At 43.3% G+C, this 15,428-nt stretch overlaps 1 protein-coding gene across 1 annotated transcript in view; it reads left to right on the forward strand.

Moving 5' to 3' along the window:
* Vps13 (vacuolar protein sorting 13C) overlaps window positions 1–15,428 on the forward strand; it is a 111,144-nt gene that overhangs the window by 18,119 nt on the left and 77,597 nt on the right. Inside the window, exons 10-19 of the mRNA XM_077627537.1 lie at window positions 451–610; window positions 699–761; window positions 1,049–1,148; window positions 3,651–3,751; window positions 6,018–6,085; window positions 7,721–7,798; window positions 10,082–10,286; window positions 10,967–11,025; window positions 11,579–11,731; window positions 13,874–13,982. Coding sequence (XP_077483663.1) covers window positions 451–610; window positions 699–761; window positions 1,049–1,148; window positions 3,651–3,751; window positions 6,018–6,085; window positions 7,721–7,798; window positions 10,082–10,286; window positions 10,967–11,025; window positions 11,579–11,731; window positions 13,874–13,982 — 1,096 coding nt within the window. The remainder of the gene's footprint in view (window positions 1–450; window positions 611–698; window positions 762–1,048; window positions 1,149–3,650; window positions 3,752–6,017; window positions 6,086–7,720; window positions 7,799–10,081; window positions 10,287–10,966; window positions 11,026–11,578; window positions 11,732–13,873; window positions 13,983–15,428) is intronic.

Consider the following 15,428-nt stretch of genomic DNA (forward strand, 5'->3'; position numbering starts at 1 on the left):
TCCTTTTCCCGGTCTCTTTTGCGCCGTGCTCAGAATCAACTTAGCTGTGAACAAAGTAGCCCAAACCAAAGTACTACTTGAATCTTGCAATATGAGGCAAGATGTTTTCATTGCCAGCATGATCTCGTGACATGTTTTGGTTAGTGGTCAGATCCTTTAAATGTTGAATTGTTGTTCAGAAGTCAAGTGTAGGACGTGTACGTTTTTTTTTAATGCCGGCTTATTTTGTCTGTTGACTGACATGTGCGTTCATCAGTACATGCAACAGGCACGTAAATGAAGAGCAAAGGTTTTGCTGCTAGTTTATTTCAAAAGTTAGTGAGCGAGAAATGTAGAATGTACAAAATGTGCAAGAAGAAGATGCAGGAAATTGCAAAATAAGAGGGAAAGGAAAGGTGTGATAGTAGTTCATTTTCACCACTGCTTGCTTGCTTTGTTCAACTGTTGCAGGTGGCATTTTGCCTATGAGGCGATCTTGGAGGAGCAAGTAAGACGACGCCGGCGCAATTGGTCACTAAAGCACATGCATGAGCATGTCCTCAAAGTGCAAGCATACAAGGCCCAGTACAAGGTCAAGCTAAAAACCAAACAGTCGTCGGAAAAACTGAAGGTTGGCTGGATCTCTTAAATTAACTGAGCGGTGTCTACGCTGGGTTGGCTGGCTGAACTGATCAAATTTTATTTTTTCCTCATTTCAGACGCTTGAGGATGAGCTGGACGTTTTCAATATCACACTAGCAAGACGTCAGGCAGAATTGGAGGTAGGCTTGGATAGGAGCTCATTTGAATGTCCATTTATAGCACGCAACATTCAGTGGTTCCTGTTTCGAGCTCCTTCGGCACATTGATCCAATGTAGATAAGTGCCTATTTACTTGATGTTATTGTTCGAAGTGTGTATAGTCACTGTTAGGAGGCGTGTTCTTTAGCTTTTTGTTTGCATTGCAAAGCATATCCTTGGAGGAATGCAGTAAATAATGCATCATGCTGAGAGAAATAGGCATTATTTCAAATTTTGATGTGGCTCCTTCATTTGTGCTGCCTGCCAGGTTGAAGAGCAGCAGCTGAGTGCTCCCAAGCAAAGTTGGATATCATCGTGGTGGTATGGCAGTGACCAGAGCAGTGTTGCACCTCAGACCCAGGACATTGGTGCGTACATCTGTTTTCAGCATCACCTCTTGTCATTTGAAAAAAAACGCGTGAGGTTTTAAGTTTATTTTATGTAATATGCATCAAGATCTGCTCTTTTCTTGGCTAGTGTTGTTGACACTAGCATGTGGCCTCAGGGACATGATGTGTGCATTGTAACAATAAGCTGGACAACCATTAGTCATGGGAAGGTAAACGTGCTCTGTTATCAGAACTATATTGTCTGGTACGTTAGACGCTTTTAAAATAGCCTGATTCCAAAGTCTTCCTTGCACCAGCCCTGTCAAAATATGGCAGACAACCTTTAAGACTAACTTGAAGGGTTCAGAGAATTTAATCATCTTATCCGAAGCTCTTTTTAACAGAAGTTCTGCCAAAAGAGATATGTGAGCATGCTGAGTGTATGCAAATGTATTACATAAAATTAATGAATAAAATTGCTTTTCAGAGAGAGAATACCTGCTGATGAAGCATTTATTGCACTATGCATGGATTAAAATGGAATAACAGTGAGAGTATGAATCACATTGTCCTACTTGAAATTGGCATAGGCCTAGTTTTCTTTTTTACCATCACTTTTACACTCTTTCTCTTTCACAGAGACTGCTGTTTATTTTTTTGTCCTGACTTGATTTTTGAGGCTTTGAGCACACTGAAGGGTTCGATCCCGGCCACGGTGGTGAAATTTCGATGGAGGCGAAATTCTAGAGGCCCGTGTATTATGCGATGCCAGCGCACGTTAAAGGACCCCAGGTGGTCGAAATTTCCGGAGCCGTTCACTACGGTGTCCTCCCCCATAACCTATGTCGCTTTTGGTCGTTAAACCCCCTAAATCAATATCAAATCAAATCATCTTCTGCAGCATAGCTGTTATCAACTATATGAGCAGGTGCACCATGGGACTTTCCGTTTGCTGTAGGCAGTGCCCATGCGGCGTTGATATTTGGATATTTCTGCACCGCGGTAATGCATATTAAGACGCTGTGTCAGATGAAAATGTGGTTCCCAACTGTTTAAGCCGCAAGTCATTGAGCTGGTGCATTCCGTGCCTATGCGCTTTCTAGTCCTTCGGAGGCAACGTGTGGGATATGACGTGCACACAAGGTCAGGATCTGGCACCTCTGCGCTGCGCACAGGCAGAAGTGAAGGTGCCCTGCAGTACTGTGCAGAATCACACGGGGGGCCATTGCGCCGGGTCACTGTGGTTTGCGACTGACTGTTTCAGCATTTGTGCTTCTCATGCTGCATTCCCCTGGTCCGGCTACCTCGTATACAAACGCATTGCTTTAGTTCTCAGATGCTGCGCTCTTTTGACCCTATGCACAGCGAATAAGCTGCTATGTTTCTACTCCTCATGCCGCGTCCCTGCAAGAATGACCCGTTCATACGTTAGCGTGCAGTGTTTAATGAGTCAGCTTTACTCTCCTCATTTTTGCAAAAATCAAGCCGCCTGGTGTTGTGTGATGCCACCAAGAGGAATATGAAGAGGAGGTGGGAAAAGGGAGAGGAGGAAATGCAGTGGCCAATCAGAGAAGTAGAGAGGGGAGGAGGATGTGGAGAGGCGGAAAACGCAGCCAACACACACTAACATGCTCAGCAGTGGTGCCTGCCTCTTTCTCTCTCTGTATCAAGCATCCACCTTCAGGGGCCAGAAGGGCACCTATCGGTAAAAATGCACCTCCCACTTGTGAGCGTCCTCCCACCATCCACCTACCAACCTTAACGCCTTAAAGATGTCCACTCTCCTCCATCTAACATTAGAAGTCGTCACCCACCACCCACCCAGACATCTCCAGAAGCCTGCACATGTGCTAAACCCGTGGCGAAAACAAATTCAAAGGCTCAAGTGGGCCGTCTAGCAACTGAAGCTGTGTTCAGGAGACTCAAATGCCTAATCCCTACGCCGCCTGAATCGCTTCGATCAGTTGCGACTTTGCACTGCAGAAAATTCATTATGAGCGGTGAATGTCCCTGCATTCCAGCTGTTCATGTCACATGCCCACTTGTACGGTTAAACATATGCGGTTTCTCGCTAAACGTATTATGCGACCAGAATTTGATGAAATCTTAAACATAGTATCAGGAAACCATTACCCGGGAACTCATTAACTTGAAGAAAAATAGTACAACTCTGTGGGGCATTTTTAATGCCCACGATTTTGAGCGCATGAATCGGAAACTTATCACTGAGCTTTTATTACTTGGCTTGACAGTTTCTCGTGAGCACACAGTGCACATGGTGTGAGTGGAAAGATTTCATGTACGAGGCCACGGCAAAAGTTCGACATTGCAAATGTGAGGGAATAATTTTTTCCCATGGTTGTAACTTTTGAGAATTTTTTTTTCTCTTTAAATCTTTTTGTGTTACTTGTGCTGTCCTTTCCTCAGCTGTTGTTCTGTAATTCTCAGGCTAGAAGCTCTGCATTTTGCATGGTAGGCTGGCGGCCTTAGAGTACCGGAAGAAAGCCCAGATTCTTGAATTTCTGTTATTCCATTTTGCAGCCAAGCAGTTCGAGAAAGCCATGACCCCTGCAGAAAAGGAGAAATTATATGCTGCCATTGGTTACCAAGAAAACTCCTCAGCACCCATCTACCCAGTCACTGTAAGTTCTAGTATATGGCATTGATTTTTGTTCCGTGTCATTTAATTTTTATCTGGAGTGCATTCTGAGTGAATTTTTCTTTTCATCTAATAATGGGCATTTAGGAAAGTTGTCAAAGAAGACTCACAAAGATCTGTATTTATGCTGAAATCAATATTAAATGCTTTTGTGGATGCTGTACTGCAAAAGGAGGTGCTTTTAAGTCTTAAGGGTTGATTTTTTGGTGGATCTACATCACTGATTTCACCCTTTCTCGCTGTTGTCACTTTCCTGCATTCCTAAAATAATTCACTGGCTTTGACATGGCATGTATTTTACATGTCTATCACTCGCTGGTATTTTCCACAGCAGCGGTACAATGAATGCATGAATTAATGCATACCATAATGAATGCGTACCACTCACCCAAATTTCTGCTATTAGATTAATACACAACTCAGGACTGTGCCTGGCCACAGGCATATACAGACCATCTCTCATAACTAGCCTTTATGGAAAAACCAATAAGCCACCATTTGAACATAAAGTATTACAGTGAAGCAGAAATTTAGGCGACTTGGTACGCATTCTTTGTAGGGGAACAGTGCAACAGCGGCGGGACAATGAATGCATGAATGAATGCATACCATAATGAATGCATACCAGCTCGCCCAAATTTCTAGTTTATTAGTAATGTACACTGGGCTCTAATATGTGACAGCGCTTATCTTGTCTATATCCCGCCTCTGTTGCGCTATTCTCCTACAAGGATTGCACTAACATGTGGATGTGTCCTGAAAATGAAAAAAATGCCAGAACACCTCTGCTACTTTATTATTATGAAATGCCCCTCCAGAACAATATTCTCTAATAGGCCTCAAGAAATCAGACTGTTGCTGACTTGATTCGAAGATATGTGCCATGGACTAGATGTACACCTGGCAATAAGCACATGTTTTACACATGTGCTAATTGTTGCTTTTTTTGCCACGCTGCACTGCGATAAGGCAATGACAGGCCACAGGGTCGATGGTCGTGCAATACTGTTGAAATTGAAAAATTGGCCGTGTCTACTTGCTATATTAGCAAGTATTGCAGAAAAACCCAAACCACTGCCTCCGTGGTACAGCCTTTTTTTAGTTTGCGATCTGACCCTAACACATTTGCACAAGAAACAAACCCCCATGAGAAAAGGTCATGCTAGAATATTCATTTTCGCTCTCAGTGCAACACGAACGGGACACAAGATGAAGGACTAGCACAAACAGGCGCTGTGCTAGTCCTTCGTCTTGTGTCCCGTTCGTGTTGCACTGAGAGCGAAAATGAACACTTACCAACTCGCCCAAATTTCCGCCTTGCTGAATGCTAGAATATACCTTGCACTGGAGGAAAATTTGGGTCTTGCACTGGATTTTACTCAGATGGTTCAAAAGCAGCACTTCACATAGGAAGTGCAGTAATACAAGACAACTGGGAAAAAGTAATGTGACTGCCACAGCGCGTATCAATTTTTAACTGCCAAATACTGTGCATTTTGTGTCACCATGGGAAAAAAAAGCTCTTAGGCAATCCTTGGTGGATCATTTGAATGCGTTAGCAGTTGAATGTTCGTTATATTTGTGGTTGACACACTACAGTTCACTGTATCCAAGGTGATGCACTTAGGTTTGCTGTATTCGAGGTCAACATGTCAAGTTCATTATATCCGAGGTGGCATACTTTGCTTCGTTATATCTGAGCCAAAACACTGAAGTTCATTATGTCCAAGGTAACACACAGAAGTTCGTTATATCTAAGGTGGCATACTTAGGTTCGGTATATCTGAGATTAACACACTTATGTTTGTTATATTTGAGATGTCATATTAAACTTTGTCATATCCAAGGTTAACACACGAAAGGTTGTTATGTCTAAGGTGGCATACTAAGGTTCGTTGCATCAGAGGTAGTATACTAAGCTTGTTTGTAGCCCGGTGGGCAGCTTGTCACCTGCCACTTGCTACTGACAGACAGTGCTCGCCATTTTCGCTTTCAGTGACCGTTTTAATGTTAACGCATTAATAACTAATGAAGATGTTTTGGTGAGCAGATTTGTCAGAAGAGTAGTAAACTTAGTTTCTTTGTGCAGTGGCAGACGTTGATTATTTGCAGTCTCCAAACATTTTGTGCTTACAGTTGTTGGCTACAGCACAGACTAGCATCTGTTTATGATTTTTTTTTGACATTGTGCACTGTTCTTTTGTGTGTGGTGTACAAGCTAATGAGGAATTTGCTTCTTCCTTTTTCAGTTTGTTTCTAAGAGGCTGAACTTCCTGCTGAAGAACTTTTCATTGGCTGTACACGATGAAGCAAGAACGTAAGGCTCTGTTCCTTCATAGAATTTTGTATGGGTGCCGTAGTTCAGCCCTCTTCCTCCATTTATTTTCCATGCTTGCAAAAGGGCGAGTTTGAGAAATTTTTGCCGCTAGTGTATTGCACCAGTATCTGTGCAAGAAGGAAACGGGACAGTTCTTGCTCCAGTGATTAATTTATATTAAAAGTACATCTAGCTGTATTCAAATTTTATCTATCATACCCCACGCAGGCACTTGCTGCATACATTATTCAGCAGATACCAAAGCTAATCTTTGCTCAAAAGTCTGCTTTTCATGCAGTCACAAGTTATGGTTACAGGCTAAGGAGCTGACACATGGCATCTCTGCATGATTTTTGGGGCATTGTATGTATAAAATCATAGCTAAAACTCCACAATGGCAGGCATAAATGATAGTGCTGCCTTAACTGCTGGCTCATTTGCACTTTGGATTGAGGCGGAAAGTGGAATCCAGTACTGGGGAGAGCTTTGAAACTGTCAGATGTGGTCATAGTGTGTGCCTAGTCCTTCCTTTTATATGGCTCGATTCAGCTGGTAATGTATGGTATTGTGCTGTAAAAAAAAAATGAAAGGCACTGCATATATTTGGCTATCATAGGAACAGTTTTGCTTTGTCCATTATGCTTTTGCACTTTTTATCTGTCATTGCTGTATGTGCCAGGTTCTTCTTATTTTGTACAAAACAGGGAAGCAGTATAGCTGTACTCCATCTCGCAGTTAGTTTGCAGCAGTGTGGAACCTACAGCTCTCTCATCCAGTCAGGGCTGCAGGAACACAACAAATACAGTAGGCGCTCGAATATCTGAACAGTGTAGAGCCACCACTCTCGAACAGTAATTGAATAAATAGGTAGTTCGAGCTGGGTTCTTCAGATACAGTGGGCATTCCAGTCATTTAAATTAATGGAGACAGCCTGCGCATACACAGCTCTGTGGAGGCCTGCTGCGAAGTGATGTGCTGCCATTTGCACGCATTTCGTCTGCCAGGCCGGTCGTGCCTTTTGTGTGTTCTCTGTCGAAAGTGCACTGTTTTCTCAAGCAAGCCAAGCAGTCAGCCTTAAAAGTCGTCATATCACCTTGCATCAAATCACTTATAATAATAAAAAAAAAACCTTAAGAAACACCAGGCACCACTTGCTGTGATGATAGAGCAGCTGACTACTGGTCCTCCTTCCACCCCATAGATGGGGCCACCAGCTGGCGAATAGGGGTGGGGAGGAACACATTTATGGAGCGCGTGCCATCCTTATTGGCCGAGATCACCATAATATCTACAGTGCTTCAAACAATTTGCGAGACTCTGTATGGGCATCAAATATGCAGAGTGACAAAATACCTGTTGTGTGCAAAAAACTGTAGTGTGAATGAGGTAACATTTTACTTTATTTATTCAGCTACCTACGATGCCTCTATAAGTGTTATTGTTGCGTGGGATGAAGGAAATTAAATTTTTTGTTAGAGGTTGGGGGAGATGTACTTCTAGTCTCTGCTGGCAAAATTAACAGCTTATGTAATAACTATCATTGCTGCTTTGTTAGGAACGTGCATTGCAGTTGCCGTGCCTTTTTGCATGTTTTGCACCATGTATATTTAAAATTTTTTTCTTTCTCGTGTGCAGGAAGACTATTGTTGTGCAGGTTATATTGGACGACATGTCTGCCAGTTTTGAGCAGAGGCCCCGTACAGATGCTATCAAGTGAGTCTCCAATGTCAGGCTTGTCTCTTTGGCAAGCCCATATCTTAGCGTGCTGGAACTAATGCTGATGCAAGTCCAGGGCCGGGTGAAGGGGCAGATGTAAGGGATTCACTACGTTTAACAAATTCATCATCATCATCATCAGCCTTACTACACCCACTGCAGGGCAAAGGCCTCTCCCAAGTCTCTCCAATTAACCCTATCCTTTGCCAGCTGCATCCACCCTTTGCCTGTAAACTTCTTAATCTCATCCGCCCACCTAACCTTCTGCCGCCCCCTGCTACGCTTACTTTCTCTTGGAATCCACTCCGTTACCCTTGAATTTGGCCTAAATTGATTCAAGACTTTAACTGAAAATGGAGCTTTTATAGTTAGAAAAGGCCGAAAAATGACAGACAAATATTGCTGCCACAGGCAGTTTTCACCAGTGAACTGCAGTGACTATTTTTTTGTGCTGATCTCCAAGGCTAGCTTGCAGCATCATCCATTTCCCATTGGTGATTATAGAGGACGCTTCCAGCATTGAAGCCACAGTGGTGGCTCAGTGGTTATGGCGCTCGGCTGCTGACACGAAAGACGCGGGTTCGATCCTGGCTGTGGCGGTTGAATTTCGTTGGGGTAAATTCTAGAGGCCTGTGTACTGTGCGATGTCAGTGCACATTAAAGAACCCCAGGTGGTTGAAATTTCAGGAGCCCTCCACTACGGCGTCTCTCATAGCCTAAGTTGCTTTAGGACGTTAAACCCCTTAAAATCAAACCAAAGCAAGCTTCCAGCATTGACGCCCAGATTTTGAATTATATGGTGGGAGAAAAAAAAGTTCTGTTTTCAATTTCTGATTTTCTCTCAATAAGTGCATCTTTTGCCAAGACTAAAAATTGTATGTATTAGCTGCTCAGCGTCTTTTCAAGCCAAGCAAGGCACACGTTGAATTGAAACAGATTGCATTAAACTTTTTGACAGCCCACTGGAAAAGATCACAGAGCGAGTGTGTGAGTGTTGGTTATGCCGACACAACTGTTCTCAATCAAGCTTGACATCTATGAGAATACTAGGTTCACATGACTGGAATTTCTCATTGTTATTTTGGAACGTATGCTTCATTTTGTAAACAGCCTCATAGTATCAGCTTGTTTACTTGTTTTGGTAGTTATGACAAAATGTTGGAGGGGTCTTCAATTTGTTTATTAATGCCTAGCTTCACAACTTTAAGACCTGCATGCAACACAGCTCTAGTTTCCATTCCCGATGATGTCAGTCTATGTATAAACTCTTTTTGTTGGACGCGATTATGGACCAGTGAGCACGCCTGAAAACTTTTATAAAATTTTTTTTTCCAAATTTTAGCATATCAAATTTTCGCAGTTCTGGTTTCGTTATTATTCGGCACTACAAACATCCGACTTCTAGCGAAAAGAGGCGCCGTCTAGTGGTGACCTCAGTTGGCTGTTTTTATTTTGGCCCATTTCACCGTGCTGACCTCTCATCATCCACGCTATTGGAAACGGGGCAATCACACGTCGCACGATGTTGAGACCGCGAAAGCAGCACTCTGCTGCTTTTAAAAGGACAGTAATCGCAGCTGCTGAAAGCACCAGCACCGTATAAAGCACTGCTACATGGATTGAATGAGGAAGGGAGAGCCTACAGTTACTGCCGCAGGATTGTTGAAATGGACAGCCGCACTGTGCAGTTTGATTGCAAATGTTTGGGCCAGCATTTCCAGAACTCGCCTGCTGCACTTTAAAGAAACGCAGGATATTGAACGCGCACAACTGTACCGAACACAAATACCTCTGACAATGGGCTCTGAATACAGTACTCCTGACGATGACGATCACTGAAGTGCGAAGTGCAGTGCTAATAAATGGTTTCGGTGCACTTTCCTCACTTGCATTATATGTGGATGAAAACGCTTCTCCAGTTTTTGCTATCCCCAAATTACGGCTCCTATTATATGTGGGTCCATATTACATTTGAACCTGGTGATAACAAAGCTGAAGGGGCCCAGCGCTTACTTCGTTATATTCGTAACTTCGTTATAGCCCGTGTTGAGTGAGCTTTTAAGGGGAATCTTCATTTCTTGGTTACGTGCATTTATTTGCTATAAACTGCTTCGCTATAATGAGGTTCGACTGTATGTGTAGGTTTTTACTGTACTTAAATGGAGAGGAATTGGCCAGCAGCTCACTGGAAGTCAAATTTGACAGTTATACCATGCACCTAGGTTTCCAGTGTACGTATGTTTAAGTGCATGTGTAAGTCTGTTCCTTTGTTTTTTCCAGGTTGGAATCAAAAATAGAGAAATTCAGAATCCTAGGTTTTCCCGAAGACCCGGCAGAATTCTGCACACTGATATCGTCCGAGAATGTGGAGGGCAACGAGAAGAAGACCCTTTTGTCGTTTTTATTTGAAACGAACCCAATTGATGAGAAGTGCGACCACAGGGTTCACCTTTTTGCAGAACCAGTGGAGATGGTTCATGACTCGGTATGTTCAATTGCGCTGGCGCAGCTGAAACATAAAGAGGCACCTGAAGAGTGTTGCTAAGCGAAACTTTTGGAATGTTAAATTTATTTTGTAGAATGGAACAGGGAAAAAACATGGCAGACGTGCTTAGGACGCAGAGCCTCATCCTGTGCACATGTGATTTGTTCTTTCCCTGTTCCTGTTTTGTTTTCCAAAACAATGGCAAACCTTTAAAAGATAAAAGCATTATAATTAGCCTAAGCCCTTGTGCTGTTGACAGTAAGCAAAAGGTTGTTTTTCTGAACATTGCATATGCTTTTGTAGTTTTGGAACATTTTAATTTGATGTGAGAATAACTTTAAATACAGCAGTAGTCACAATCGCAAACAAATCTGCGATTTTAGTAAACAAAGCAGCATTCCCGTTCTGCTAGCGTTAGTTGACGTTGGCCATTCTGTGCTTGCTGTTCATGAGATAGCTCTTGCAATTATGGAACACTTACCGGCATTCGAAGTTAATCTGCTGGAATCTTTGTATTTATTTGGTGCTGCAGTGCAGCTGAAGGTGCACACGCTGTGCTTTGTAGCCCTGACAAAAGGGTTTTTCAATTCATGATACCACTGTTCGCATTAAACTGTGTCTTGTGCTTACATTACACAGCAGACACAGTATATGTGTATACGTCTGCATCTTTTCTTCAGGCTGTCATCGCGGCATTGGTGGGTGTTTTTAGTCCCCCAGAGCAGGCTACCCTTGACAAGTGAGTCCTTTTGTTTTAATTTGTTTCATATGCCTGGAGGCATGAGAGGTGGTCAGAGTATACTGCGCATGGGCTTTTGAGATTTGCAGAACCAGCTGGACATTGACCAGATAGAAAGAACAGCACAAACTCACCTTTGTCATTCAATTTCTACGTACAGACCTTCAAAAAATACTTTGCAGCATCACCTTTGGCTCTAAGATTGGCTGCAATGAAAAAACAACGAAGCAGCGCAGCAGCCCAGCTGAAAGTTCATGTTAATTAACACTTCTTCAGCACTGAGCAAGCCAATGCAAGGCCAAGACATTCAGTTCAGGGCAATGTCTGCTCTTGCTGCTTTGCAGCCTTTGGAGTCTTAATTTTAAGCAGGTCGTTTTCACCACATGGGCACTACGTAAAATTGGAAATTTGATGCATTTAAGTTTATTTCTTAAGATTGTATCATCGGTGACCTAGTCAGTAGCTTGTGATATTTACATGACTGTGACTCTGTTCAGTGATGCTAAAAGTGCTTGGCTAGAGAGATTTTGTGTCCCTCTTTTGACGCTTGCAGGCTGCAGGCACAGGCAGTATCGAAGCTGAACGACATCAAGGCGATGTCGGCCACAGGGCTGCAGCACGCCATTGAGCAGCGGAAAGCTCTTGAGGTGCTGGTTGACCTGAAGCCTTCCTACCTCATCGTGCATGAGGGCGGCCGGAAGAGGGAGTAAGTTCTTGGCTCACTGAGCAAGCTTTCCAGGCTTGGTTGTTTTGCCACTGAAGCAGCTTGCATCATGTGGAGCTGCTATTTCTGCATCTTGGATCTGCTAGTTTTCTCAAAATTAGCTACAAAGGCTGAGGGTGCCTACAGTATCTACCATTGCTAGCATTCGCCTGGTCAGCAGCCTCATAACAATATGTGCTGTCCTAATGCTTCTCAAATAAGTTGCCAAGTGATGTGTGGTAGTTGATCTGTAATGGGTGTGGAAGGTGTACATAATGTGTAGTGGTTTGTTTCATAGCATGTGGAGAAGTAGCAGCGAAAACAACTGTTAACAAATGTATTGTGCTGTTGATAGTGGAACTGAGTCGTTCTTCTCGAGCACACTTTATTGCACTCTATAGTAGACTTATCTCTCATTAAATACTAAGGGAACTGCTTTTGGCTCAGTGGCTGGCAGTAATTTCTGCCAGCACTTTGAGGCATTTACTCTTAGTGTTTTAAACTTTGTAAACAAAAAACAATCTACAAACTGACAGCTGTGGAGTGCTTTCCTATTACAACTGTCTTGAGGAAGGGACTTACAGAAGCCTTTGGAGGTGTAAGTTTTTGTGCTGTTATTAACAGTGCACTGTGCCGAGAGTGGTCTTAGTTGAAATGGTGGTGTTAGACGTTCACTTCATAGCAAGACTGTAGCGCAGCAAGGGATGAGGACACACAAAGAAGAAACAAAAAACGTGAGCGCTAACTTCCAGCAAATTTTATTTCACACATGCATCACATTTATATGCCAAAGACATACTATCACTTGTGCTAACAGTGTTGATGCCTCAGAAACGATAGTTCTTTATCACATAAAACTGTAGGAGTGCTACCACATGTCACACCTGAAGCATTTATCCTTTCGGCTTCAATTATTAATCGCGTGGTCATGTCGTTACTTTTTCCTATACAACAGCCTTCTCAAGAAATGGTCTGCACATTTTTGATTTGCATGAAAGAATGTGGTCGACGAGTGAATTCTCTTTCCCGTTCTTAATGTTATGTGCTTGTGCAATGGGCAAATACAAATGTCGTATTTTCGGCCCCAAAGTAACTCTTTTCATTGTGCAAGATAGGAAATACCGACAGCAATAGAGCATGTGGATGCACGACTCGTCATCAGAAGCCCTAAGTCGCTTGCGTTGAAGGTGTGTTATATAAGATACCTTTATCATGTGGGGGTCACTACATAGGCCAAACAGGGCAATGTGTAAATGAGTGATTAATGGAGCATGCATGTAACCTCAAGAACGGGAAAGGGAATTCACTCACTGACCACATTCCATCATGCGAATTGAAAACGTGCAAACCATTTCTTGAGAAGACTGTTGTAATAGGAAAAAGTAACAACGTGACCACGTGATTAATAATTGAAGCCGAAAGGATAAATGCTTCAGGTGTGACGTGTGTTAGCACTCTGTTTATAGTTTTATGTGATAAAGAACTATTGTTTTCGAGGCATTGATACTGTTAGCACAAGTAGTAGCATGAGCATGCTTTGGCATATATAAATGTGATGCATGTATGAAATAAAATTTGTTGGAAGTTAGCGCTCGTGTTGTTCGTTTCTTCCTTGTGTGTGCTCGTCCCCTGCTGCGCTATAGTCTCGCTATGATCATGCACCAAAGAGCCCTAAAACTCAGCTGTTGAACTAATTCACTTCAGCCTCCTGCAGTTATTGTCAAGGGGAAGCCACTGCTTATTTCAGTGCAACCCTAATTACTCTGTGTGGTTGCCCCATAATATCTTTCTCTTCTCCCCTAATTGTGCCAATGAACTCTTGATGTTTGTGAAGCCGCTGCGGGGGCTCAGTGGTTGTGGTGCCCAGCTGCTGACCCGAAAGACACTGGTTTGATCCCGGCCGTAGTGCTTGCATTTTGATGGAGGTGGAAAGTTAAGAGGCCCGTGTACTGTGCGATGGCAGTGCACGACCCCAGGTGGCCAAAATTATCTGCAGCCCTTCACTATGACATCCCTCATAGCCTGAGTCGCTTTGGGACGTTAAACCCCATAAAGCCAACCAATCTTGATGTTTGTGCATATGTGTGTCTCTGTGGCATGAGTTGAGTTTTTTTTTTTTTTTTTTTTTCAATATTGTGACTCCAGCAACAAGCTTCTTTTGGTGATCAGCTTTGGTCAGCTCTATGTTCACGGCTTGCCAAGGAGCCGCAAGGCGCCCACAGTGCGGGAGCTGGTCAAGTCTGGGAGTACTGAGGTACTTTTTATCTCTTATCTTTCACGTGGGATAACTAATCTCATCACATGAGAACTAATTTTGTAACCACTTTTATTGTTGATCATCAGATACATCCTTAGTACACACTCAGTGGTATTAGGTGTGAGGTTACCTTCATGATAAGAGACATTTATGCTTCAGCTTGATTTTGTTTTTGTTGGATATATAGAAATGCCAGTGCTAGTAGTAATGGCACATAATATGGACTTTCCGGAAGATTTAAGATACAGGCAAATCTTCGTCGAACCTTGTAATAACGAACAGGTAAAAAATCTTAAAATAGTTCGATATAGCTGAAATTCTCAATGAAAAATTTCGTCAAAAATGCACCGCAAGAGCGGAGTAGTACAGTCAGTTAGGGGGCTGCAACTCAAGCAAGCCTTGCTATAAATGTGGGGCTCTTTTTCTGTAGTTTTAGCTTTGTTTCAAAGGTGCTTATGGCAGTTCCAGAGGCGCAAAATGGAGTACCAGTTAAGTTTGCTTCCTCGTACAGCACTTCCAGCATGCAACAGTCGTATGCCGCGCTCTAGCTAGGGTGGCTTCTCTGTATTATAGCAGTGTTGCGTGAGAAAACTGGATAGGACGCTTTAGGAGGCATGTGCGAATATTGGTTTTTTGGTTCGAAGCTCATTTGAAGCAAATAGTAATGTTCTTCAGATAGTTTCGAAGCGAATATTTTGAATGCTTCTGACACACGAAAGAACTTAAATGGCACAATGAGCAGTTTCAGAATTATGCATTTTTTTTAACACACAAGGCCGGTACATGAAAAAAAGAGAGTGCATTGAAGGTTTGTCACATTCATTTAAGCTGCGACGACTTTCGACAGAAAAGACAATCAGAAATTGGGGGAGCTGACCTGCATGCTGTGCCAGCATATCTACGGAGTGGGAAACCTGTATGTGGGGCCTCCAACTACTGCTCCTAATTGCGACTGCACCATCGCGCAGCTGTTGCTTTTAAATGGCGAGTCCATGACACCTTCTAGACGTACGCACCATGCACCCAACGCCTAGTGCCATCCTGTGTCAGGCATCTGAAAGGGGCACCGATCTCCACGTGTCTCATGCTAGGTCCTCTTCATGCTCTCACTGTTGCACTCGTTAAGTGAATTCATGCGGAGAAAAGCGGCTGCAGCAGATGCAGTCAGCTCAGACTTGTTCTGCGGAATTCAAGGGAGCCGCGTGTCCTCCAGTTAGAAAGGCTTAGTAAAGTGTGATCCACTTCCGCGGGGAGCCACTGCACATGCACAGATCACCCTGAAGTTGCCACAAGGTGCCAGGTGCTGTCCGGCTGTTTGCACATGTGCCCTGTTGGGACCAGCCCACCTGTGCACACTGGTGGCACGTGGAAGCAGATCGTGCTATGCTAAATCTCTCTTCTGAAGCACGCGGGCGTGCTGGTTATGGCTTGTGTGCACTGTGG

The sequence above is a fragment of the Amblyomma americanum genome, chromosome 6 (assembly GCF_052857255.1).
Source record: "Amblyomma americanum isolate KBUSLIRL-KWMA chromosome 6, ASM5285725v1, whole genome shotgun sequence".
NCBI classification, from domain to species: Eukaryota; Metazoa; Arthropoda; class Arachnida; order Ixodida; family Ixodidae; genus Amblyomma; species Amblyomma americanum.